General features: G+C 48.5%; 1 protein-coding gene and 2 long non-coding RNA genes across 9 annotated transcripts in view; 1 reads left to right on the top strand and 2 right to left on the bottom strand.

Moving 5' to 3' along the window:
* Positions 1-7,487, bottom strand: part of TSHZ3 (teashirt zinc finger homeobox 3) — a 70,671-nt gene extending 63,184 nt beyond the window's left edge. For 4 of the 7 annotated variants that reach the window (XR_008994137.1, XR_008994138.1, XR_008994136.1 and 1 more), the window contains exon 1: positions 5,434-6,308. Coding sequence is in view for 3 of the 7 variants with exons in the window: in XM_036929827.2 (XP_036785722.2) it covers positions 5,434-5,473 (40 nt within the window). In the remaining 4 variants the exon portion in view is untranslated. The other 3 variants (XM_036929827.2, XM_036929826.2, XM_036929824.2) reach the window with 3 other exon arrangements.
* Positions 6,869-11,617, top strand: LOC130681073 (uncharacterized). The gene is made up of 3 exons (XR_008994139.1): positions 6,869-6,985; positions 7,506-11,086; positions 11,278-11,617. It is a non-coding gene; the product is annotated as an uncharacterized LOC130681073 (long non-coding RNA).
* A 4,237-nt stretch (positions 11,618-15,854) lies between these two features.
* Positions 15,855-24,206, bottom strand: LOC130681074 (uncharacterized). Its single transcript, XR_008994140.1, has 3 exons — positions 18,466-24,206; positions 16,179-18,420; positions 15,855-16,144 (listed from the first exon to the last, which is right to left on the bottom strand). It is a non-coding gene; the product is annotated as an uncharacterized LOC130681074 (long non-coding RNA).
* Positions 24,207-26,190: the final 1,984 nt, after the last annotated feature.

Below are 26,190 nucleotides of genomic sequence, written 5' to 3'. Positions count from 1 at the left end.
CATCCATGTCTAATGTAAATGTTTACAGCTGTTGAAAAATTAGAGAAATCTACAAAGTCTGTGTACCCATTCCTTACAATTCATGTAAAAATTCCAGAAGGAAAAAAAAATTCATAGCTATTGTTTAGTAGGATTTTAAAATTAATTTAATGACTAACTGCAAATACTGGAAACTAGAATTAATCTGTCTGGATTTTTTTTAAAGGCTTACAGACATTTAAATGCATGTATCAGGACACTTTATCAACCTAACATAAAATTGTCATCTTATCTTATTATATGACTATTTTATGCATGTGTCAAAGAATTTAAAAATGACTGCCTGTCTATTGAGTCTAATTACAACTGCACATTATCTGTCTAGATGTACCAGTCCATATCATTGTTACCAAATACAATATATTGTATTCACCTTTCATTTTTAACTTCAGACAGAGAAACCACAATTTGGAGCATAACTAAAACACACACACAGTGAACACCTGAGAGGGTCTGGGGTAAGTGATACAACTGTTCTGCTCTGCCTTGTTTCCCTCCAAGGGCTGTGGCGCAGGGGTGTTACAAACTGCCTTTGAAAGCCCATCTAACTGGGTTGCACAGTAACACAGAAGCACAGAAGCGCAGACACATACCCTACATTTTTTTTTCTACTACAAGACCAAAGCTATTTTTACAGTTTGTCCAGTGACAGGCGGCAATAAAAATGGGCCAGAAGGAAAGCCTCACAAACTGCACTCAGAGTAACTGTGACCTGCTTGTGTTACTGGATTGAACATGGCTGTTGTGCACCAGGCCCAGGTCTCCCGTCCTCTCCCTTCCGCGTCCCTGCCTCTGACGGCTGCCCTTGCCCCAGCCTGGCTCTGGCTCTGCCACAGAGGAGAAGGGGAAGCGCCGTGACAGTTCCAGCACTTGGCCCTCAGGAACAGGTTCCTTCTCCTTCCAGAAAGTCCGGAAGTAAAGGGCAGAGGGGCAAAGGAAGGGTTTTAATTCTGGGAATTCACCTGGGTTTCGCGGCATTTCACAGGGCCCTGGGCAGTCACCTTTCATTCTAATCACTTTACAAAACAATCTTTAGTAAAAAGAGGGAAAAGGCAGACTAGTGAGGCAATTTAGGGAGTAACTGCTGATACATCAGTTATTGACTATCTCGCTCCTGCTTATGAGCTATGAGCACGCTCAAGGCAAAACTGAGAACAAAATGACAACATCAACTGCTTACAATCAAGTGTGGCCCTGGAGAGCACTGAAGCCCAAACTGACAGTTGTCAAGATAATGGGGGCACAGCAGCTGATTCTGGAAGATTCTCTTCCCTGTGTGGATGTCCAGGGGAATATCCTTGCCTCCTACCCTCTTTGTTTTTCTACATGTCTTGATTTTCCTTTTTAAAATTTGCATTGTTCCTCTCATTTTGTAGGAAAAGGGTGACGGAATTACAGAGCGGCCAAAACCAGTCATTCTGTCACCTTGCTACAGGGCAGAATACCTGTCCAAAGGAGATAATATGTGGCAGGTTTGAGAACAAATAAATTCCCAAGGCTGATGGTGAAGTGCCCTCCTGAATGTTCCACGCACTTCCAAAAGGGAAGAGAAAAGGTCCTCTCTGGAGTGGCCAGATATGTGGACAAAACCTTAAGAAGGCTAGGATGGTGTTACCTGGACACCAGGTGCGTCATCTTTTAGTCATGCCCGAGTCTACTGGCAATGTGAAACCCCCATGCCTTGCCACTTAAAATCTCATCCTATTCCCCGGGCACCTGCAGTGATCTGTTACACCAACAGATCCTAAGAGGTCCAAATCACTTGTACAGTCAAGACGCTTGAAGGTTTACCCACACAATGCGACCACTTAAGAACTCCTTGGAAGATGATTCTCTCTCAATGAATAAGACTCAAAAGGTCTTTGGCAAGTTGTTTGATGAGGCTTTTCCTTTTCCTATTTTTGGAAGTTTTAGGAAATGGCTTTTTATGATTTTACATTTTCTTCCAGAAAATGAATATAAATGGATAAAATGTTATCTGCCATTGAGTATTGCTCTTATTCCTTTTTCTGGTATTTTCAAAAGATACTCATTTAAAAACAAACACTAAGAACAGGAGAGAGTCACATTATAAGCAAGGAAAGAGATTGGTCATTTTGCATGAAGGACACTGGCCTATCTAACCCTGTTCCTGTGAGTATCTACGGGCAGCAACACCTATCCAGCACTAATGTACAGCCCTTTGAAATTACACGCCTGAAGAAAGGAGACTCCTGCTCAGGTTCTCTTTGGTAGGTAAAGGAATCTCTCTGTTCCTTTGAGAAAAGACACCAAACCATGCATGCTTTTTATCAAAAAAAAAAGGAAATCCTAAAGTACAGAAATTTTCATGGATTCTTGTACCCTGCTTTGGCCTTACAGAAAGCATTGTTACATTTGGCCTAGATATAAAAACTGTGTGCACCTGTGTGCTATGTCTGCAAGCTCTACCCGGCTCTCAACCCTTTGTGGTTGTTATTCTACCCCAGACCATTAAAAGGGCCCTAATTCCTATGACATGATTATCCAGGTACCAAAGCCCATTTGTCACCTGCAGCAGAAAATTGAGTTAATGCACAACTAAAGGCAGCCAGGACTGTGTAATATCAACTTGATTACATCAAACTAGCTGCAAACCTAATTCTGCTGGATGACACTGCGTCGAGCTTGTCATCTCCAATCATTAAAGCTGTCAGGAATCCATCAGGTTTACAGCTAATTAGGTGAACACTAATGAAGCTGGCAAAACAACTTTTCTTTTTTTATGGCTGAGCGGACCTTTCAGTTTGGAGGGGAAAAAAAATTCTCGAGTATTCTCAAGGTTGCTGGGGACTGGATTTCCAGTTACCAATCAGCAGACATCTTTTTCCCACTCTCTCTCTCTATCAGTACAAAGCAATCAATTTGTCATCACTCCCAGTATGCCACAAAAGCAGGAATGAACCTTATAACTTGCAGCTGTGAGAACTAAAAAAGGAAGAAAAAAAAAAAAGGGAAGTTTCTTGTCCATCCAAACAAACAGGCAAAAAACCTCACACAGCTCACTGATTGGCCTGTACATACTTATCACCAGCCTAAATGAGGAGGGATTTTTTTTAATTCCTCCACTCTTCTTAAATAAGTAGCCCTTCAGACATTCCCATCCCCTCCTCCACACGTCCATTAGGCAGAGGCATTCTGATAAAGTAAATCCAAAACCAGGGTATGGGAAAAAAAGAAAGCACTCACGCTGCCAACTTCTGATTGACCATTAAGCTATTGATGAATGTGCCTGTCAGGAAAGAGACAATTAAATCAAATATGAAACAAAGTCGTTTTGACGGGTCATTTTGATAGAGCAAAACCATTCTTCCATCTGCTATTAGTTGTGCAGTCAAGTTTTTATATAATGAATATTTCTTAACTGACCTGAGATTTCCTGGCTGGCTTTTTAAAAGGTGCAAAAAGGTTAGTGAACAGGTCGCTTAAACAAATAAATAAAACCAATGGTGTACTGCCTCCTTCTCTAATATTTTTAGCAGAAACCTATCAAATAAGAGTCTCAGATTGGCAAAGTGGAAGAGAAAAGATGAAACAACCGTAGAGAGAGTTCTAAACCAAATGTAAAGATGTAATCACATATGGTTCATTTGATTGAGGCATACAGATACCTTAAAGTGTGTATCCAAAAAGGAAAGAAAAAATTTCAGAGACTGGAAGAAGCCCAAGACACTCCTACTGCCTGACTTTGTGAAGGAGTCCTCCAAACTTTTAGTTTATTTTGGGTAGATAAGCTCATTGCTTGAACTTGGAATTTAAAGTAGAAGGTGGGATGGGTAAGAAGCATCAGCCAGGAGGTGACTTGGAAGACAGCACCCTGCCTACAACCACTACTGGGATTTTCAAACTTTCTAAATTTGGGCGGCACTGAGGATAGAGAGCAAAATCTGCATTATATGCCCCAAATTAAGTCTGTTTTCTTCTAAGATTTTCTTAAGATACTAACAGGAAAGTACGATTCTGGGAGGAGAAAGCACAGCCACCCCTCTCTGTGACCCTGTGTAAGGATACTGGAGTTCAGAGTGCAGCCAGTGTGTGTGAGTTCCACACAGTGCTGCTGACTTGATGGAAACGACCATCAGCCTCACCCCCCACTGTGACTACACACAGTCAGGGGCAGCAAGGGTACAAGCTTTCACCCAAGAAGGGCATAAGGCAATGCCCAGAGCCTTCTCTCTGCCCTCCCTTCTTCCACCACAGGAAAAGCACAGAACAGAAAAGAAAAGAAAAACAGATAAAATGAACCTCCACTTAACCCTCTGGTTCAGGCAGCATCTGAACCTCTGCACATCTCAGTGTTACTCATATAAAAATACATCCCGTCCATATGTGGTCCTCTCTGCAATCTGCCCCAAATCCCCGAAGTTGCACTGACAGGGCCTAGTGACGTCACAGAGCTTGGCCTCACCATTGCGAGTGATTTATTGATGTTTATTGGGAATGAATAGATCAAAGGCAGCAGCTTGACGGGCGATCAATCAGTCATCAAATCAAGGGTGGCAAAGGGCCAGAAACCCTTCTTCCAGACAACATGCCCCCAACTGACATTATTGCAAAATAATGTTACGTGTGTGGGTTTTGTTTTGTTTTCAATGATGCTTTTTCCAGAAAAGAAAAGAAAAAAAATCGGCTCAGTCTTAACAGGAGTTGACACTCCTGGCGAAAGAAGAAAAAAAAAGTACAGACACGTCCCAGAACTAAGTGCTACGAGGAGATGAGGGTGGGAGAAGCGGTGCAAGGAGGGGTGCCGGTAAGGGAAAACAAACAGAGGTGAAGGCAACGCCATCAACTAACATTGACTTGACAGTCATCTGACAATCCCCGGACCCTGTGCGCTCTGGTTTCCACCGCTGTGCCGGGTTTGGGCCCAATAAATGAAGAATCAATAGGATTAGCAGTAAGGTGGCCAAAGGGACCCGCTCGCTCACTCGCTGGCTCTCTTTCGCTTAGCAGACACCGGGCAGTCCCCCGCCGGCCGGCCGCGGGAGGACACGGAAGGTGTCCCAGGGAACTCTGGTGACCCCGCCCGCCCCCCGCATAAAGAGACAGAAGAGGGCTCCTTCCCGTCCCCTCCGCAGCCCACTGAGAGCGGAGAGGGGAGGAGGCAGGCACCCAGCCCGGCTCGCTGCTCGCGAAGTGGGTGCGCACGAGGAGAGGGCAGCGAGCGGCGGGGCGTCCGGGGGACGCCGGCACGCGAGGCGGGTGCACGCACCCGGAGAGGAGAGCGGCGGGCGAGCACGGAACCCCGGAGTTACTCTGCGCCGGCAGAGGGGGAGAGGAGAGGAGCGGGGCTGGGAGCGGGGTCGCCGCCGGCTGGAGACGCGCGGGGAGCAGAGGAAGAGAGGGAGGCGAGGAGGAAGGGAAAGCCGCCCGTACCTGCTGCGCGCCGGGGCGCCTGCTGCTTCCTCCTCGGCATGATGCTCCTCCGGCGACTGCTGCCGCCGCCGCCGCCGCCGCCGCCGGGCTGAGGAGAGGGAGGGAGGGGCGGCGGGCGCACGGGGGGTGAGGCGGGCCGGCCCTCAGCCTCCCCCCCGGAGAGCGGCCGCCCGCAGGATGCTGCTGCGCGCCGGCTCTCCGCGTCCCCCCTCTCCGCGCTCCGCCGCGATCCCCGAACGTGCGGAGGGAAGGAGGAGGGCGAGCAAGGGAGGCGCGGGGAGGGAGGAGCGCGGGGGGAGGAGGAGGTGGGGAAGGAGGAGGAGGAGGAGAGGATCGCGCTGCCGGCGGAATGGGAAGTTTGACAAATCGCTCCCGAGGCCCGAGGAGGAGGGGGCGGGGAGCAACGGCGGCCCTGCCCCCCCCCCGCCCCGTCCCCAGACGAGGTGCGCGGGGTTCGGGGCCGGGGGGCGGGGAGAGGGGAAGGAGGAGGGCAGAGAGGTGGGAGGAGGGGCGCGGGAGCGGCCCCGGCCGGTCTGGCCCCGTCCCCCGCCCCCGGGCAGGGGGTCACGGCATCCGTGGGGCTCTCGGCCGCCGCCGCGGCCCGGGGCTCAGCGGTCCAGTCTTCTGCCCGAGGCGCGGCTGGAGCGGCGGCGTCGGCAACAGGCAAGCTTAAAGGAAAAGGAGATGATCGTGTCACTCTCCTGCCCGCGAGGGCGCCGCGCCCCCGCTCCCCGCCCGCGGCCTGTCTAGGACCCCCGCTCGGTCCGGGGAGGGGGTGCCGCCCCTCTGCCTCCGCCCAGTGTGCGCACGCAGGGGCGCGGCGCCGGCCCGGCCGAGCCCGTCCCGGGGCGCTCGCCGCCCCCGCCCACCCGCTTCCCCACCCGGCCTCGCCCCCTGGCAGCCCCCAGCTGCCCCGCCCGAGCTGCACTCCTCTCCGCCCGCCGAGTCCAAAGCCCACAGCTCAGTCCCCGGACCTGGGCCCGCGCCCCCCGAGGCTGCCAGAGCCCGCGGGCGGGCGCCGGCGCCCTCGAGGGAGGAGGCAGGCGCGGGCCGGAGTAGGTGGGGGTTGATCTCAGACCCCGCGCCGCCCCGGCTCCTCCCCCGGGACCCGCCGTCGCCACTTCCCTCAATTTTTTTCCCGGGCAAACTTTCCTTGGCCCGTCCCGGGGGTCGGTTGGGAGGGGGTGCCTGCAAGTTTCCGCTCCTGACAGGGAAGATCTCGGTCCCTCCACCCCGCCCCTCGCCCCCTAGGCGCTGGGCCGCGCCCCCCACCCTGAGCGCCCGCGGATCTGAGGGCGGGACGGGGGCGGAGGCAGAAACTCGGGCTCCCAAACCCATCCCCCGCCCCGGGGCACCCCCGAGAGAGGCCGCCGCGCCCTGAGCCCGGCCTGCTGGCACTACTGAGCTAAAATAATTGATTATTGATTGGGTGATTGGGGTCGCCGAGGCGCCGGTCGGGCCGGACGGGCGGGCCGCGAAGAGGAGGAGCTGGCAGGGCTGCGTGGGCGGTGGGGCAACGCGGGCTCACTTACCGGCGGCCGCGAGGGCGCGGGTGAGCTGGAGCTCATCGGGACGACCCCCGGGCGGCCACGGCCGAGCGGGAGCCGGAGCCGGAGCAGTGCGGGCGGCGGCGCATCGATGCGCTGCGGGCTCGATTGCGTCTCCCTGGGCCAGCTCTCGGGCCGGGAATGGGGCGGCCGCGGCGGGGCTGGCTCCAGGCGCTGCCGGGCTGCGGTGGTGGGAGTATGGGGGCGGCCTCCAGGCCCACGATCCCCAAGGCAGCGCTTCTCCTGGGAGTGTCTGCTAGGGCTCAGGGTCTCCCCTGGGCCCCGCGTCCAATAGCCCTGGCGAGGGCCGGAGCCCCGCGCCCTGGGACTGGCTGCAGAATGTTCCCGGAGCTGCAAACCCCGGCCTCCTTCTTCCTTCGTTTCTTTCTCCCCCCGCCCTCCCCCCCCTCTATGTTTCTTTTTTAGCTTCTCTCTCTTCTTTTGGACTCCTCTTTATTTTTTTCTTTGTGATTGTTTTGGCAAGTTTGTTTTAAAAGTTCACAGTCATGCTTTCTTTTCTTTTAGAAAGGAGACCGTGATCTCACCCTGACGGTAAGATCAAAAGTCTCCGCTCTTCCCCAGCCTGCGGGCTTGGGCTCGATCCAGACGCCTCCCTGAATGCAGATGTGCCGCCGCCATCCTCCCGGGCTATAAAGCCGCCTCCAGCGCCTTTGCGCGCGCAGGAGCGCACTGAGTTGCGGGGTGCAGACCCCGGGCGGTCGCGGGGATTCGGAGTCTGGCTGCAGCTGGGCTCCGGGACTGGCCGTGTATGGCAACTCGGGGGCGGGGGCGCAGCGTGCAGTTGGTGTCTGCGGCCGCAGAGGCCGAAGCTACTACTGCCCCTCCAGGCCAGGGAGACGCGGCCGTGGGGCATGAAACGCTTCTTGCGAACGAGGAAACGGTGAGTTGGCAGACGCCGCCCGTGGCCTCACGATTCTAGTCGCAGCGCCGGGCCCTCATCCCTGGAGGAAGGTAGGCGCCACGCAAGGTCAGCTTCTGCCCGACCCCGGCTCACCTTCCCGGTTCTGAGTGCCCACTTAGGCGCGCCGGTTGTGGCGGGTACACAGCGCTGGGTGCCGCGCACTGATGGCTGAGAGTTTCGCCCTGGCTCGTGCTTCCCCCTCCTCCTTTCCTTCCCTGCGCTGCTCTCCAAACCGCAGTTCCCTCTGCCTCCTCCCCCTGCCGGCGGTAGCCTGAGCTTCGGTCTCCGCGCTGCCCGCAGCCACAGCGCGATATCTGCCTCGCCCTCCCCTGATTAGGCGCCGCGCGCTCTGCAATCCGCCCTAACATCTGTCCGTCCAACCATTGACGCATCCATCAGTGTCCATGAGCTGCACATCGCAGCGACAGCTCGTCACTCACAACACGGGCTATGCGGAGTGCTTACAGCGACTGTGCCGCGTTGCCCGAACACAAACCATATTCCGGCCAGGCTTGGCACAGTCTTGAACTTCCATCTCTACGGTGTTCTTAAGCCACACGCAACCTCTTTAATATTAGGACTTCAAAAAGTGACTAATTTAGCAGGCCATTCTAGGGATGGAACAGATGGAAAGAGACAATGTCAACCTCACCCTCGCATTCCACCAAGTTCTCTTGACCCTTTTCTGTGGACTGGGTGTGGCGCAGGAGAGACGAAAAAGAAGCTTCCCAAACCCGCACTAAGCACACTATAAACCCAGAAGTTCCCTGAATATTGGGGCTTAAACCCGCTTTAGCTGGGCCGAGTCTGGGGCTGTCGAGGTCTCCAAGCAAATCTTAGCCGAAATGGCTCAAGCTAAAACTTTGCCAGGCCCCGCCTGGCTGCTGCGTGACACACGATTACAGTGAGGAGCAAGAGGGGAGAAGAAAACGCGGATCCAGTGAAATCTAGGGGCCCAGTTTTAGGAGAAATGGTGTCTGGGTGGCAGTTTGTAATTCTGTTACTTACAGAGGGAAAAGGGACCGGGCTATATGTTTGGGGAGCCAGAGTTTTGCGGGGAGTTCCTGAGGACATTCTCTAACAGCGCTGACCTAGGCTGTGGTTGCATGTTCCCCCGCTTTTGCTTCTTGCTTTGCCCCCCACACCCCGCCGACCCCCACCACCTGAACCACGCCGTACACTGTCTAGAAGACAAACATCTTCACATTTGTCCTTGATCAGTCTGGCTGGGTCAAAAGGCCCTCTGTGTCCTCCCTCTAAGAACTTGAGGGGCAGGGCGTACGGAGGACCTACTCTTCCGACATCTGCGGGGCGGCTGTACCCGGCACTTTACCTGACTTTATTTCTACTGCAAAAATTTCTGTCCGGCTGCGTAGTGAGTTCTGCAGCTCCGAGTCGACTAAACAAGCGAGTCAAAACCTGTGCGTTTGTTAGTTCCGCGATTCGCGAGTTAAAGGGGACACAGGAACTGCTCTGCCGGCGAGCGCCGAAGGTCTGCGCGGGTCCGGAAGAGGCCAGACACCGCTGCGCGGCGCTCGCTGGGGCGCCTTCCTACGGGAAGGAGGGACCGCACTACAGGGAGCGGCCGAACTGTTTTTACGCTAGACTAGAGGGCAAAAAAAGCCCGCACCCCTCGCAGGAGCTAGAATTCTCTAGAAGACATGCTATGTAGAAATCTTTTTTACCCCCCTTTGAACTGTTGCAGATACCTTTAAAAAGCAACAACAGGCTTCTGCCAATACGAGCGAGCTCTTGGTAACTTCGACGAGTGAGTCATGCAAAAAGTAAACTCCTAAGCCAGTTAGATACTCCCAACCTCTGGAAGGTGCCTCGTTGCTGGAAATTCTTTAAACTACTAAAATTAGAAGTGAAGGTGGGCTGAGGGGCAGTGGAGCAACACAACGATATGCCCATAGGGGAAATTGGCAGCTCCTACTATAGCCAGGTGGCTCTCCCACCGCTGGGTGGTAACGTTTCTGAGCCCAGAAAATTCCCAGGGACCATGAAGATAACTCCTGACTGGCCCCCAAGATTGCGCCTTGGGCCCAGTGGAACCCAGCTCCCCCTCTGAGGTGGGGGCTGAGTCTGTTGTATAAATGCTCCCCAGTGCCGCTTCTTCAGGGGTTAGAAGTCTGACTCCAGCCTTACGAACTCAAGTTGCCGCAGGCCCCACTCCTTGGGCCTACCTACGTGCGTCTGTCTCACCCCGGGAGCATCCCTGAGCTTTGCTAACCTGAGCCTCACCCCAGAGTTCAAAAAAAAAATTCAAACGAGGCGTGAATCAGAGCAGTGTGCTGGAGGCAGGGAGCTGGCCCGGAACATGTCGATCACAGAAGTCGGACAGGACATGTCAGGGAAGGAGCAGTCCGGCCACCGCCTGGAGGCAGCCGAGGTTGTGTTCAAGGTGCGATTGAGGGCAGTGGGTGACAGCCCAGCTGATCAGAGCGAGGCTGAGGTGTGTCCTTATTTGGGATGGTCACTGAAGGAAAAGACTTAAGGAAAGGCGTCCTTGAAGCTGCGGGTCCCAGATGGGTAGCCAGGGTAGACTTGAACCCAGAGGCCAAAGCCCAGACCTCAGAGAGTTTTCTCTGTGGCCTCAGAGAGGCACAGGCCGCCTATACAGAAAGGGCGTGTCAGGTAGAACATTCTGGGAGCCTGCACCCCACTTAAAGGTGTGAGGGCATCTGCCCTGGCAGCGGTCCTTTGGGGAGCTGAATGCCAGCCCAACAATGCCAGGGGAGCTGGTGCCAAGTGTTCTGCTTGTGTCTGCAAGGAACGCTGGTGCTCAGGTCTGCCCCCTTCCACGTTCCTCCTCTCACCACAGTCTGGGCTAGGCAGGATTGGAAGAGCCCTGGGTGCAGAGAAGCTGACTGCCGCCTGCCACCACCTGCGTCGCTTAGCCAGTAACTGGGCTGCGGACCTCAGCTCCTGACAAAGCGCAAAGGACTTGGACCCTGGGGGCAGGCCCTCGCCAAGCGATAAATTGTTTGCTAAAAGTGCATTTACACAGCAGCGAAGTTTGTTTCTTTCTCCGGTAGCTTTGTTTTAACGAACCAGATGTTTTGTCTGTAAATTCTCCCCAGAACTTTTACAGTTTTGACGTGAAATAAACCTTCGAAAATTGGAGCGGTATATTAATGCCACCTCTGTGGAGCCTTTGGGGAGCTGCATCAGGCGCACCCAGGTGTGAGCTAGGGTGGGCAGTAGTGGGGGGAATCAATCTCCAAAGAGAAGTAGGAGACATCTCTCAACCCAAAGTAAAAATTGGTGCTGGGGGTGTGAAGCGCTCTTCCTCCCCCAAAAACACACACTGGTATACAAGTTCCCAACCCTTCCCCTCAGACATGGAGCTTACTACTTTGTGTTTTCTTGGAGCTCAGTGCACAGAGGTCTGGTCCAGCCTTGCCAGCTATTCTTATTTGCATGCCGGCCATTCCCACTAGGACCACAGGACTCAAAGGCAAAAGGGCCTGCCATCTTCCAGGGCCAACCTTGATGCCCGCGGTTTTCTGGGGGCGGACTGAGCAAGCGGCCCTGAACTCCTGACCATGACTGGACAGGGAGAACTTTGGCCGGATGCTGTCTTGTCTAAGTTCCCTAGGAAACCAGGGTCCCCAGGTGCCTCTCCTGGATGCCTCATATTTTTTTTTGGCTCAGTACTTCCTGGCAGTTAATAAACGTGTTAAAAACAGAAACAAAAGCCAATACACCTACTAATAGGGAGGGAGCAGGGAGGGAGGGAACATGGGTACCTGAGGGGAACCTGGTATTCCACAGCACACCCATCTCTAGTTGGGTGATTCCTAGGGGCTACCTTCTGGGGTTTCCCAAGATGGGCCGGGGATCCCCCATGCTTTCCTGTGCTCTGAGTCCCACATATTCAGATTTGGATAGGAAATTTAGCTTGTACTCGCCCTTCTGTAATTCTTTCAAGCTCAATCATTTATAGAAACCTCAAGAAACTTTTTTTAGGAGAGAGAAGATTATAAATAAAGAAAATAAATAGTAGTATTTGTTTTTCAGTCGCAGGACAGATATGCATTAAGTCCAGCTTGGAGGGTGCAATTACTGTGTAAATCCTCTTTGGTCAAATCCTATGCACCAACCTGAGTGGCGCTGGCAATTTCCAGAATTTCTCGCTACAGCGAGGCATGTTTTATCCCATTCTGGGTGAAATGGATTTTTTGAAACCACAGGGTGCCCTTTGCGAGCTTAAAAGAAAAATACAGGGAAAAAAAAAAAACTATGCTCGAGACAGCTGCAGCTACGGTGAGGCTCAGCCCTGGCTGGAGGAGAGCAGCACTTTGCTAACCGGAAAGCAGAGGTGCCCATTTCTCCCCGCGCTGATACCAGAACTGCTGGCATGAGCAAATATATGAGTCAATGCATGGGCAACCCAATGCGAGACTGAGTTGCAGGCTCCTTGAGTATAGGAACCCCAGGGGAAAAAAAAAAAGGAGGAAGATGAGGAGGAGGTCTCAGAAATCAAACATCTTTGCAGACCAGACAGCCCAGCTTTGCACGCCTGGTGACCTCAGCCAGGGAATTTGCAAGAGAAGACAATCTCGTTTCCCTTTTCTCTTTTCATATATCGCTCTTCCCTGTCTTACACATGATGGTTTTGTGTTTGTCCCTGAATTTACAAACTGGAAAGACCCAGCCCTATTCTCAGGCGGGCAGGTACAAAACAGAGGACACAGGACTGGGGCCTCCGTTCTTTCTCATTTTTATTTCTTGAAACTTGGTGCCTATCACGTGTGTTTCCAGAATAGGAGAGCCTGAGTTCTTTGGGACAGGGTGGTCAGAAGAGTTGAATTATTTGTAGGCGCTATTTTCTGATCTCAGTGGCTTTGCTAACTCAAAGATTTTCCTCGTCTGCGGAGAAGCTCTGAATTCTTCCTTCTCTCTTACTCATTCTGCCGCTTCTGTTTCCTCCATCTCTTTCTTCCTAACTCCTATCTCTCTGGTTTCTTTTTATGTTTTCCATTCTACCAGTCTCTCATTGACCTCTTAAGAATTCACAAAGGTTATATTTATTTCGGGTCCACCATGTGCTCACTCCAAAGAGGTGGAGTCCTTCTCCCTGTGACAAGGCAGGGGCAGCTACCCCGCGCACACATCCCGAGGGAACAAAGTAGTTTTTAGTTGCTGCAGCTTTTTAGTTGAGGGGGAGGTGAGGTCCCAAGTAGGTTGACAATTGATTTAAAATAAAAGAACATGTTAAAAAGTTTCAAAGCTGTCAATAAAACCCTTTAAGTGGCTTGTGATTCAGTGCCTGGCGTTGCAACGATGGCATTGGTAAATGACTCTAATGCCCAAAGAAAAATATTACAAATGCCGTTGTCTCGGCCACCAATCGGGCGCCGCTCTTCTGCGCGGGCGGTGGCTCCTTTCCAGCGTGGAAGGCACCGGTATTTGCATGATAAATTGACCAGACCGGTGGCAGCCAATGAAATATTCAAATTAGGACGGGGTTACGGGGTTGGGGCTCCCCCTTTGAGCCCGCAGCGGGAGATGGCCGTACAACCTCTTCCTGAGCGCGCTCTACAGAAAGGACAGCAGGGGCAGCCGCTGCCGCCCAGGGGCAGGAGGCGCTAGTTGGGCGGGGAGATGGTAGGCTAAAGGTGCTCTCGGGGTGGACTTCAGGACTAGGCGCGCTGCAGTCTCCCCTTGGGTCTTGTACTCGGACGCGTTGATGGATTGCAGACGCAGGTTGTGACACCGAGGAAGGCTTTAAAAGAAGAGCTGTAGCCCCTTCGTTCCAGCTCCCTTCCCTCGGTTTCCCTCATAAATCTAGCATTTACATTAACACAGTATGTTTACTCCATTGGCATAGCGTCAGGACAAGACTCTTGCCCACCCCAGACCACAACCACCCTACCCAAAGCCCTCCAATATTGAAATTTCTGGAGCAGACAAATCCAATCGCCCTGAGGCGACCGACTGTATGCTGAGACCAAGGGTGCTGGGAGCTAGGACTAGGTTGGGGCGCTCCAGAGCCTGTACCCTGCCTGGAGCTGCAAACCTTGCCTAACTGTGGGAGGTTGGCCTCTGGGAAAAGCAGGCAATTCCTGTATGCTGACAATGGGCTTCAGCAGGGAAGAACCCGTATGGGAAAGCAGGTCCTGGAGGAAGCTCCCAGACCTTACAGCAGGAGCTCCCATGAGTGTGCAAAGGACGTGTGTATAGTGCAGGTCAGGGTGTAGACTCTCAGCTAGGAGGGGTGTAGAAATAAGTGCAAGTTCAGGTGCACTTAAGAGGGACAGGCTCTTGTTGCTGGCCTCTGTCTGGCAAGACAGCTGGACTCCATAGGCACCAGGTGAGCTGGCCTCCTGGCCTGGACCCTGTCTGTGGCTCAGGACTCAGCACACACTTTTGCACAGGATACTAGTGTGGCTTCCATCAAGGAACAACAAATATCTCTTGTCCGCTGAGCATCCCCACCCCATCCCCACCTCCATAGACCATCTGTTGCCAGGTCTGCCCTGCACCTACAGGCTCATCTGGAGATACTGTACAGAGTTCTTAGAAGTGCCTATCTTTCTCTACTGTTCAGTGTTCTGTCTACTGATCTTTTTCCACCTCAAGGGGACTTAGAGTGGGGTCCCACTAACAACTGCCACAGGGAGTGCTTGACCTCCACCCCTGCTCCCAGTCAAAAGGACCTACAGGTGGTGTTCAGGCTTCAGGGAAGTCTGAGTTACAGCCCAGGTGATCCTCAACTTCTCTCTGAGATGCACACTTAGCTTAAGTCAGTCATCTGCAGCCATTCACCTGGATGGGGGTGGGGAGGTGGGGGTGCTCTCAGAGCCTGACTTCAGGCTGATTAACTGACTGTAAATATACATAGAAAAAATATAGTAGGTACTGGACACAGATTTTAGAGAGTGAATTTTGGCTTTTGACCACCTTACAGAAATTATCAATACCCTCAAAATATGCTACACATATAAGGGAATTAATCATTAAGAAGCCTTTTGCATGGTTTAAGGTTTTCAGGAGTGTTCTGGCAGAAGAGAAGGGGCCCTGGCCCTGGGCTTGCTGCAGATACACTGGGAAAATGACTGGGGACAGGAGTAGGTTCAGGTACAGAAGAGGGCCTCCCTGCTTTTACAGAGAATCTTCAGTTGCAGCCTACTTGACTCTCATCTCTTTTATCTCCAAAATGGGGCATCTCTCTCCATCCTAAGCACTGAGTAGGGACTTTGGAAGGAAAACTTTGATCAAACCTGGAGATGCCCTTTGAAGCTTTAGGTTCTTTGTGCTACATGTCACAAGCTTGTAGGGTCAGACCAGAGTTTGAATGGGAGCAGTGTTACTACTAGCTATGTGCCTGTGGGCAAGTCATACTAGAGCCCACTGCCCAGGTACTAGTAGGGCTTACCTGGAATGATGCATGTTGGTGCTTCGGTGAGGAGGTTGGTACATAGTAGTTGACCCTCATCCAGTCACTGTGAAAAGGTTAGCCACACCTTTTCAAGAGAGTCACATCTTCCTGAAGATAAAGGCTTATAGCCAGGGTGAGGCTGGATGCACCTGCAGTTGCAAGCAGGCACTTGTAGTGAGGCAAAAAGAAAGGAAGGGGGTGTTGCTAAAGGCACAGCAGGGCATAGGCTCCTGACTTCTTGGGAAGACTGGGCATTTGCAGGGCAAATAAGACAGATAGGTTCCTTCAGCCTTTCTTGGAGCTAATTAAAGGAAGGGGGTTGGTGAGGGACCTCACTGATATTTCTCTTTTCCTGCTAGTAGCAACTGGAATTTGCACCATCCAGGTCAGATGGAAAATAGAAACCTGGAAAATCCGACACTCTCATTGATTTTCTCTCTCTGATATAGCTTGCTACTTGCAAGAAGAAGAAATGTGACTTCAAAATTGCAATTAGGACCCAGACTACTAGGAGTTCCTTGTGCGAGCTCCCATGCTGTGCCCATTACAGATCTGCCTCTTCTCATTGCCTGCTGAGGTGGGTTCATTCATAGTTTTGAATGCAGCAGGCAATGCAAATGTATGGCACCTCCCAACAACAGTGCTCATATGTGCCATTGGGCACTTCCCTCTCAGTTTGAAAGGATGGCAATTTCCCCAATGTTTTAAAAGTATTAACTTCCTTTCAAACATTCTTTAACCTTTAATGTTTTGTAGCTTGATGAAAAGGTCATTTTGTTCTGAGGATGGAGCTATTCCACAATTGTTCAGCTATCAAGGTGAATTCCTTCCAAATCCTGAATTATTTAATGGGATCTAAACCACCACACACTCACACACACACATACACACACACACACACACACACACACACACACACACACACTAACACTATAGAATATTTCCCAATATACAGCTATGTGCATGAACATATAGTTATGTGTATATGTATGTGTGTGTGTATATATATGTGTGTGTGTGTGTGTGTGTATCTATGTACACATAGCTTACAGGGACTTAGATTATATCTATCCCCCTTTATCTGTGGGTATATTCTAAGACCACCAGTGGATGCCTGAAACTAGTTAGGACCAAATCCTATTTATACTAAACACACATACCTGTGATAAAACTTACTTTATCAATTAGGCACAGTAAGAGATTAACCACAATAACGTGATAAAATAGAATGATTATAATAGTATACTGTAATAAAAATTGTACAAATGTTCTATCTCAAAATGTCTTATTTTACTGCAATCACCCTTCTGCTTGTGAAGATGTGAGAGATAAAATGCCTATATGACAAGATAAAGACTGCGAATGACTAGGCATTGTGATGTAACATTTGATACTGTTGACCTTTGGACCATAGGTCAGAAGGAGGATCATCTGCTTCCAGACTGCAGTTGCCACGGGGTACTGAAACCATGGAAAGCAAAAACCACAGATAAAGGGGACTACTGTAATATCTCTAGCATTCTCCCAGAATGACTTCTTTACAGGAAAATATCTATAAAACTTAATTTTCTGAAGGATAAGATTTGCTAAACATTTGATGGTAATCATTTATTATGCACTGCACACATTCCTGATTTTTTTAAAAGGGGTTCCAGTCAATTTCTAATTTAGTATTTCATTGCTGTCCCTACAATAAATGCCTCCAGAAGCCAAGGAGTGTTGAAATGTTTTCCTGTCTGTTTCTAACTCAGTGTCAGCTTCTTACTTGTTGCCTTCCTAAACTGATGTATTCTTGGAAACAGCCTTCTGAGCATGTTAAATTTATATTTAAAATAGAGTGAATAGGCTCAAAAAAGAGCATGAAGGTATTTTCTACAAGGAAACTGCATGAAGTTTATACCTGGATGCTACAGTATGTATTTTACTTACTCAAGAGGCATTGGGTGTGGCTCCCTGCATTTCTGCTCTGATGATTGAATTTTTTAAATGAAAGATCTCTAGGCAAATAGGAGCAGTTGGATAGGACTTCAGTCTTAAGTCTTTGTAGACTCTTGTAAGGAACAGATTCTGATCTAAACTGTAATGACCCAGTAAGAGCACTCTGTAAGATTAACACTTATGGGAAATTTAAAAGAGAATTGATACTTTTCAAAGGATACAGTTTCTACTTAAGATGCAGATACTTTTAAAAGGCCTCTGGCTGGAATAAATGGCAAAGAAATAAACAGTCTTTGGGGCCAATCTTCCCGCATTCCTCACTCAGAGTCGGTGATTCCACATTCCTGGCTTCTTCCTGGTTTTTGGCATTTCTCTGGGATCTGATTTTTGACTTCCTATGTTTCTGTGTGTGAGATATATTAAAAATGTAGAAAAATGTGTAAATCATATGTGTAGAGTTGAAATTATAATGATAAGGCCAACTTCTGCATCACCACCACTTAATCACCAGAAGCCCCCCTGATCTTCCCAATCCCAGTTCCCTTTCCAGACAGCCATCACTTTCTCGGCCTTGATAGTGGCCACATTATCATCTTGCTTTGTAGTTTAACGCTTAGGTGCCAGTCCCTGGGCCTGTATTTAAACTACATAAATGAAAGCACACAGAGTGAATTATTTGGTATCTTGTTTCATTCACTCAGCATTCTGTTTGTAAAATTTCACCACATGGATGCATGCATTTGGTCATTTTCAAAGCTGCTGACAATGAATATATTGCAATCTAATAGGTTTTCCTTTTTTTCCCAGTTTTTTTGTCTGTCATGAAAAAAAGTCACAGTGAATGCACTTATTCATGTGTTGTGCACATGTGAGAGGGTTTGTCTGCTGTACATATATGTAGGGGTGAGCTTGCTTGGTCATAAAGTATGTGTATCTGCAACTCCCACTTGTTTCCCAAAGTGATTATGTCAATTTTCACTCCCACAGCAGTTTTTAAATGTCCCCATCGTATTCCATTGTTGTGAGCATGTGATATTATTAGCTTTTTTTCCCCCTTCTTTTTAATGTTTCCTAATTTAATGGTTGTGTTTGCTGTCTCAGAGTATTTAATTTGCATTTCCAAGATGGCTAAGGAGATCTGAGTACCTTTTGATTTGTTTCTGATCATTTGGGTTTCCTTAGTCCCAAGGTACCTGTTCAAGTCCTTTTCCCATTTTCTGCTAGATGTCCCAAGGTACCTGTTCAAGTCCTTTTCCCATTTTCTGCTAGATGTATGTGTCCTTTTGTTTCATGTGCATTTTTTACTGCCCAGTTTGTTTCAACTTGCCTTGGGGTCATGGATCAGAGCAGAAGTGTATCAAGGAGATCCTAGTATTGCATTTCCTAGGATGTTTTGACGGCAAGTAATACAGTCCTCTACTCACACTGGCTTAAGGAAATTATCTAGTGGTGAATCCTGGTTCTGTTATACAAACAGAAACTCACTTTCCTCTGCCCTCTCACTCTTAGCTCTGTATTCTCATCCTTAAGGTGTTTTGTCTCATGATTTCAAGAGGGCCACAAGTGGTCAGTAGAACTGCTTGCTTCTTTGTCTACACCCAATAGGAAAAAAGAATAAATGAAAAACTTTTCATTGACCCATGTAATTTATATCCTTCCTTTGGCTTTCGAGGGCCACCTCTGTGGAGCAGTAGCTGTCACCAGGAAACGCCATGCCTTGATTAGGTTAATGAGAATCCCTGTAGGACAAAATGAATATGGGGGTGGGAGCCAACCTCGAACAACCATCACATTCACCACCAAGCCTTCAGGGCTTTTAAAATTTATTTTTTAATTTGCATAGAGTAAAATCCACTCTTTCAGTATATAGTTCTCTGAGTTTGACAAATTCATGAAGTCATGTACCTACCACTACAGACAAGATTTAGAACAGTTCCATCACTCAAAAACACTACTTTGTACAGCCCTTTTGGGCTCAGAGTATCCTCCTGCCCTTCACTTCGGCTTCCCCAATCCAGGAACCACTGAGCTGCTCTTCATCCCTATTGTGTTGCCTTTTCCAAAATGTAATATAAATGGAATTATGCAGTATGTTACCTTTTAAGTCTGGCATCTTTAACTTAGTGTAAGGTATTTGAGATGTATCCACATTGTTGAGTGTATCAGTAGTTGGTATGGGTACACCACAGTTTGCATCAGTTGGTTTGTTTCTAGTTTGTGGAAATATGAATAAAGCTGCTGTAAACATGGGCTCACAGGTTTTGTATGAACTTAACTTTTCCTTTCTCCTGGGTCTCAATACCTAGAAGTGGGTTTGCCAGATCATAAGACTATGTTTGATTCTATAAAAAGCTGTTGAACTGTTTTCCAAAGTGACAGTATCGTATTGAGTCCCCACCAGCAATGACTGAGCACTCCGCTTGCTTCTAGAGAAGTTAGAGTGGATAGGCAAGTGCTTTGCAAAGAGTGATCTGGGTGTCAATGTGGGACAACTCCGAAGAGGTATTTCTAAGCTCTTAACTCTTGTGGGCTCCTAGCCCATCCTGCTGCATGCTGAAAGAGTATTTCCATTTCCAGGTCATTTGCTTCTCCAAAGGGAGACACATAGGCATCACTCTATACCCATTTTATGAATGAGGGCATAGCACTGCCTCTCTTAATTGAGCCAGTCTGGTTTTATATAGCACCATCAAGAGCAGGTTGCCATGGCCTCATATTTTATTCCTGAACAAAGTACAAGGAAGGATGGACATTTGGATCATTGTTATGCTATGTGGCAAGAACTAGGCAAAGGAACACATCCAAATGTATAATCAGAATGTCAGAGCTGGCAGCCAAATTAGCAACCCTTACTCTAGACATGATAACCTATCACACCCTCAGGTCCCCAGAATCCCAGCTCCGGACTCTGCCTCCCACATGCAGGGTGGGATCCCACCAACAATAAGCTGGGACTGGCTTACTAATCACAGTAGCTGTGTACTAGGGAACAGCAGTGAGACTAAGCTGCTATGTACACTGTGGCCAGAGAGTCCGCATTCTGGATTACATCCCCATGCCTTCATTTCTTTCATTTTGGTGCCCATTTCTGAGGCACCTTCACATTTCAAACGTCCTGAGAATATGTTTAATTAGAACTTGGCCATACAGTCTTTTAAAATAAAACAGAAGGGACCAGCTAATTATAGCCCTCAGCATTCTGTGGCAAACATATATTTTTTAATAAAACACTTTCCTAACCAGAGTAATCCCTTGAGATGCAAATCCTCATTTATAAGAAGTTTCCCAAAGGGAGTTAAAGAGAAGATGCCTTAGAAAGAAAAGAGACAAAGAGAGCAGGGAAGTGTTTCCAAAGAGCTTTTAAAAGATACACTCATTCTGAGGTTGAAGTAGATATTTTAAAGATGCAAATTTTTATTTCAAATGTCTCATAATTCTTTCCTGTATTTTTGATAATTTATATCCTCTTTCCCCCTCACTTTTGATCACAATTGCCCATATTTCTCATTCTGGTACATTTCATAAGGACAATATTTAAATAAACAAGTGCTTTTCTCAAAATGCACTTCATCTCCTGCTGGCTCTCCTCCCCTCCCTCTGGCTCTGTGACTAAGCTCCTCTCCTCATGTTTGTGCAGGCGCCTACACAGGCTATTGTGGAGTGTGGAGCTGGGTGTGGGGGACTTCCCTGCAGTCTCTGCAGCCCAGGATGGGGATGGGGAGGGTACAGACCCTCTCACAGAGTGTCTCTGGAGACGGTAGTCTGATGGGACATTCGCATTCATACGTCTGACGGCCCAGTGGGTGACAGCAATAATAGTGTTAGCTACTATTTGCTGGGGTTTTGCTGCATGCCTGGCAACCCACTGAGAAATTTAGATAGCTCGTCTCATTTCATCTGCACAGTACTCGTGAAAGGCAGGTGTCCTTACCCTATTTTGCAGATAAGGAAGGCAAGACCTGGAGAGGTGAAGGGATGCATCGAGGACCTGGTGGCTATTAGATGCAGGTAGAGCCTGAATTTAAACTCAGGTCTGTTGGTCCCAGAACTCAGCCTCTACCTTCCATGCCCCAAGGCTTGGGGACACCACACACAGAATGTGCTCTGTGCCTATCTTCTAGGAACACTGTATGGTGCATTTTCAATGAAGTCCTGTGTCAGTTCAGTCAGGGTCCTGGCAGGAAAGAGGACACACTCAAATTAGGATTATTCAGGGGGGATTTCTTAAAGAAGCTGTTAGCAAAGGAGACAGGAGAGATGAGGAAAAAGCACAGGACATGAGCAACAGCACTATTAGGCCCTGAAGCCTGAAGGCGGTGGGATGACAGTGGTGACCAGAAGCAGAAGGACTGTAGTAAGGGGCATCTTTAGAGCTGTGACCTGCAGCAGGTCCACAGAGAGGTGACCAGGGGATGGCGTAGGACTGGCCTGCCTTCTTTTCTTCCACTCTCCGGCCAGGACTCCACTTTGTATAAACCCGCAGAGCTACATGGCAAAGGTGGCACCTAGAAACAGCCGTCCAGGTGGGCCTCCCCTGGCCCAGTACAGGGCCAGCAGCAGAAAGGAACACAGATGCCAGCATTCTTGCAGAGCCCCTGCTGGTGCCAGCTCTGTGCTGGGAGGGAAGTACAAGAGGAGATACACTGCAGCTGCTGCCCTCCAGGCGGAGTCCTGAGTCAGTGGCAGAGATGTTGACTTGGCTAGGGGACTGAATGACCCACCAGGTACAAGCTGTGAAGGGTGCACTTTGGCAAAAAGGGGTCTTCCTTGTGAGTGCACATGCTCAAAGGGGCAAGCCGGGATTGATGGGTGTGCCCACCTGCAGCTGTTTACAACACTGAGGCAAACTCCTAAGATTGGTCCTTTTCACTTGAGACAAGATATGATCCTCTTTATTAAAAGCTTATTAAATAAAATGTAATTGAAAATATACAAAGAAGTAAAGAGAACTCATTCATCATCTCATTCTCCAAAGACAGCATTGGTTAATAGTTGCATAGGCCTCTTTCTGCTTGCTCCCTTCTGAGCTCTTCCATTTGAGTTGCAGTAGTATTGTGTATGCAGTATTGAATTTTGCATTTTTGTTTGTGCAGTTTCACAGGACTTTGTCATGTAATAATAAACTATTTGTAAACAGAGTTTTTGATGACTGCATACTATTCCATTGTATGGATGATGCAGATTTAATATTATTCTTCTACTATTTAGATGTTTGATTATTTCCTGGTTTTCAATCATATTATATAAGCTAGATTTAATAACTTTGTGCATAAAGAATTTTTTTCACATTTCAGATGATTTCTTCAGGATAATATCCTGAAAATAAAATTACTGGGTCAAAGGTTAAACCTGTGTTTAACTAGGTAGTGAAGTACCAGCACAATGCTGGCTGTAGAACAGACAGAACTTGAGCTGTTTCAGTGGTGAGCATTCATGTGAAGGCTCTCGACCAATTAATAACTCCTCCGAGGACTTTCCTCCAGAACAGAGCTAGAATATAATTCAAGCTACATACACAATTCTAAATTTTATGGTAGCTGCATTTTAAAAAAAGCAAAAGAAACAAGTGAAATTAATTTTAATAATATGTTTCATTTAACCAATTATAGCTAAAACATTTTGGATCAATATAAAAATTATTAATGGCATATCTTATGTTCTTTTTTCATGAAAACATTTGAAAGCTGGTGTGTATTGTGCACTTACAATGCATCTCAATTCAGACCAGCCACATTTCAAGTGCTCAGTAGCCACACAGGTGGCTAATAGCTACTCTATTGGACAATGAAGGTCTAGAAAAAAGAATCTACCACAGACATTTGCCGCTGTTGGCATTCACCTTGTCCCCAAATCCAGTTACCTTTAAAGCCTCCCTTAACCCCTTTACTGTCCTTTGGACTGAGAGTGCATCAGGTGGTCAGGTATGATATGAATTCTGTACCTGGGCATCTTAACCTGTTGTTCTCATTGCTGCTTTGCTGATAACAAATCACAGCATCCCCTCCATCCCGTTTGTTTTGGACTCATTCACTCAGAAATACTTATTGAACACTTCCTAGATGTTAAGCCCTGTGCCCAACCCTAGAGATACAGGTGAACAAACAGACTTTTCTTGTGAATTAATTACAGACCTTGTCAGTGTTCTTCAGGTCTAGTGGGGAGACAGACTTTAATCAAACAATTGCGCAAGTGTGTAATTTCAACCTGTGATAAGTGCCGTGAAGGAAATGAACACTTAAAAATTGCTAACCTGTGGGTCACGGCATGAATGGCTTGTCCCTAAAGGTGTTTAATAGAGCTTGTCCAGCCCCCAGTCAGGCTGCTTTGGGGAACACTGATGTGACAGACAAGGGTGCATGAGGTGATTTCAATGCCCCTTCTAATCCCTAGAACCCATAAGCTGCATTTGGGAAGTTTCTAGGACAGAAAGAAGCTCACCAGTTCTTATGTCAGTGACCCAGTTCATCTGTTTGTGTGTATCATATCCAAAAATACTTGAGGCCAGCTGGAACACCAACCATAATGAGGAAGCCGAAGACATCTCATTTCATTCATTCATGCATGCATCAGTTCTCATCTAGTCATCTGTGGGATGTCGTGCACTGCTCTGGACATGCAGAAAAGCAAGGCCAGCATCTTTTTGGCTGGACTGTACTGCCAATTGGGCATGCTTTCCCAGAGAAGATAACAATTGAAAGAAGAGAAAAAAATCCATGCTAATAGAACTCCTTTTCTGGTTCCTTAAATGACATTATCCACTGCGGCAGATGCTTTGAGCTAGTGGCCATGCAGGAAAGCCTGAGCCCTGGATGGACCCAATCTTGTGAGCTCCTCAAACCCAGCCAAATCAATAAATGAGAGGCAGCGATGAAGGCTGCTGGATGGAGGGAGGCTGGGTGCAAGGGGCAAAGTGTACCATCCCTCTCCTACCCCCTGAGTCAGGATGGGGGTCCTCTCTTCGGCCCGAAGTCCCCGGGGACAGGGTAATTTCAGCTGCACTTGATGTAACCTATACATCACTGTCTTCTTGACCAGCTCTCAAATTAAACTCTGGTGTATAAAGTTAAACAAAAATGAGATAAAAATTGGCAGAGGTTGAAGAGGGTCATAGTAGTCAAAACACAAGGTAGACTATTGTTCCTTTTGATTTATGTTATTCTGTACATTTAGAAAAAAAATAAAATTATAAATCTCCTGAGACTTTTTCATTGAGAAGGAGGCATTACTAATTTATTTTCAATAGACTCCCAGGTTTCTCAACTGGGAGGAGTGCTGTAGCTATTGTTTCTAGTGAAGATGCCACGGTCCCACCTGAGAAGTGAACTGCGGTGACGATAAAGCATCTGCAAAACTAGAATCCTTAGGCAGCAGCCTTAACAATGACCCCGTGGCTTTGCTTATGTCACAGACCACAGGGACCACCCTGCTTCATCTTACCTGATCCTCACAAACCCCTAAGGGGTAAAATGCACAGAACTTACCATCTTCCTTTAATAGCTGAAAAACAGAGGCTTAAGGAAGCTGCATGTCTTCAATAAATGAGTGCCTCACAGGTGCAGGATGCAGAGGTGAACAGGACAAGGGCCTTCTTTTTGTTTCTGTCTAGGGAGAGAAAAAATAATCAAGTAAAATGACTACAAATTATGTATGATTATGGGTAGAATGAATTGCTGCAAAGAATTGAAGGAGGATGAAGGAATAGAGATACAGAAAGCCAATGGAAGGTTCAAATGAGGAGAGTGACAGGAACAGATTTACATTTTTAAAAGGTCATGAAAGCAGCTGGGCAAGGGATTAACCCAGTGGTGGGGGGTTTGGGGTGGCGGGGGGTGGCAGGGGCAAGATCACGAGGCCAGTGGGTAAGCAGTGATAATTGTCCAGGCAGGTCTGCGTGGTGGCTTGGGCCGGGGTGGTGGCCATGGCAGTGGGGTGAAAAGCCAGGATCTATTTGGAAGGTGGAGCATCTAAAAGGGACTTCTGGTTTCCATTCCAGTGCCCTTTCCATGCCACAGCACTACCTGTAGCCGTGTCCTGACACTGAATCATGAGCAAGCTGCTTCTCCAGGGAAAGGCTGGGGGCTGGCAGGGGTAATGACACAGCAGCAATAGAAATCAGGGCTTCCAGAGAAGGGTGTACCTGGCCCAGTTAGTGCATTGCATGCCTGTGTGTGTGTGTGTGTGTGTGTGTGAGTTGTGATACACTCAACCATCTTTGGCCTTATTTACTGGAAATTCCCAATTAATTGGAAAAGTTCATTTCCAGCCCTCTTACCTTAAGCTCCTCTATTCTGGCTTTTGTCTCTGCTGCTCTACTGGAAATGCTCTTCAAGGCCATTGTCACCTTCTATGATACCCAACCCCATGACCCACAATCAGAGCTATTCCAGGACAGATGAACCAGATATATGAGGTTTCCCACATAGTGATACTTCAGTGGGTGCTTGATACCCATCTGCCCAGCACTGTGGAATGTGCACAGCTATGACCTCTGTGGGCAGAGTCCAGGATGAGGTTTATGTGGATGTAGAGACCAACCTTTGATCTGATTCCTGATGCAGGAATAGCTGCTGCAGAGCTGGCCTCATCTCAGAGGCTTAACAAGTACAGGTGTGAGGGGCTTCTAGGTCAAGCTCAACGCTGAGCCAACCAGTGAGGCTGGCCACATACAGGCAACTTCACCAAGTCCTCATAGAGCGTCTTCTGAAGGGCCTTCTGTGTGCTAGGCTCTGGAGGAAGAAAGAAGCCTGGTGAGCAGAAAAGCTGATCTACCAAAGTCATACCCTTCTTAAGGACACAGTAAACTAGATCTGTCATTCTCACTACAATCTGATGTGGCCATTTAACTAAGCTGTGTCACAGAAAATGAGCAGAGGTGACGTGTCCTACCCCCAGGCCCAGCCCACAAAAAGTACCCTGGGAACACTTCTCCCTGCTCTTCATCCTATCCTTCCATCGGCTGAGTG

The sequence above is a fragment of the Manis pentadactyla genome, chromosome 15, assembly GCF_030020395.1.
Source record: "Manis pentadactyla isolate mManPen7 chromosome 15, mManPen7.hap1, whole genome shotgun sequence".
NCBI classification, from domain to species: domain Eukaryota; kingdom Metazoa; phylum Chordata; class Mammalia; order Pholidota; family Manidae; genus Manis; species Manis pentadactyla.
The sequence above is the reverse complement of the archived record's forward strand: the minus strand, read 5'-3'. Positions and strand labels throughout refer to the sequence as shown.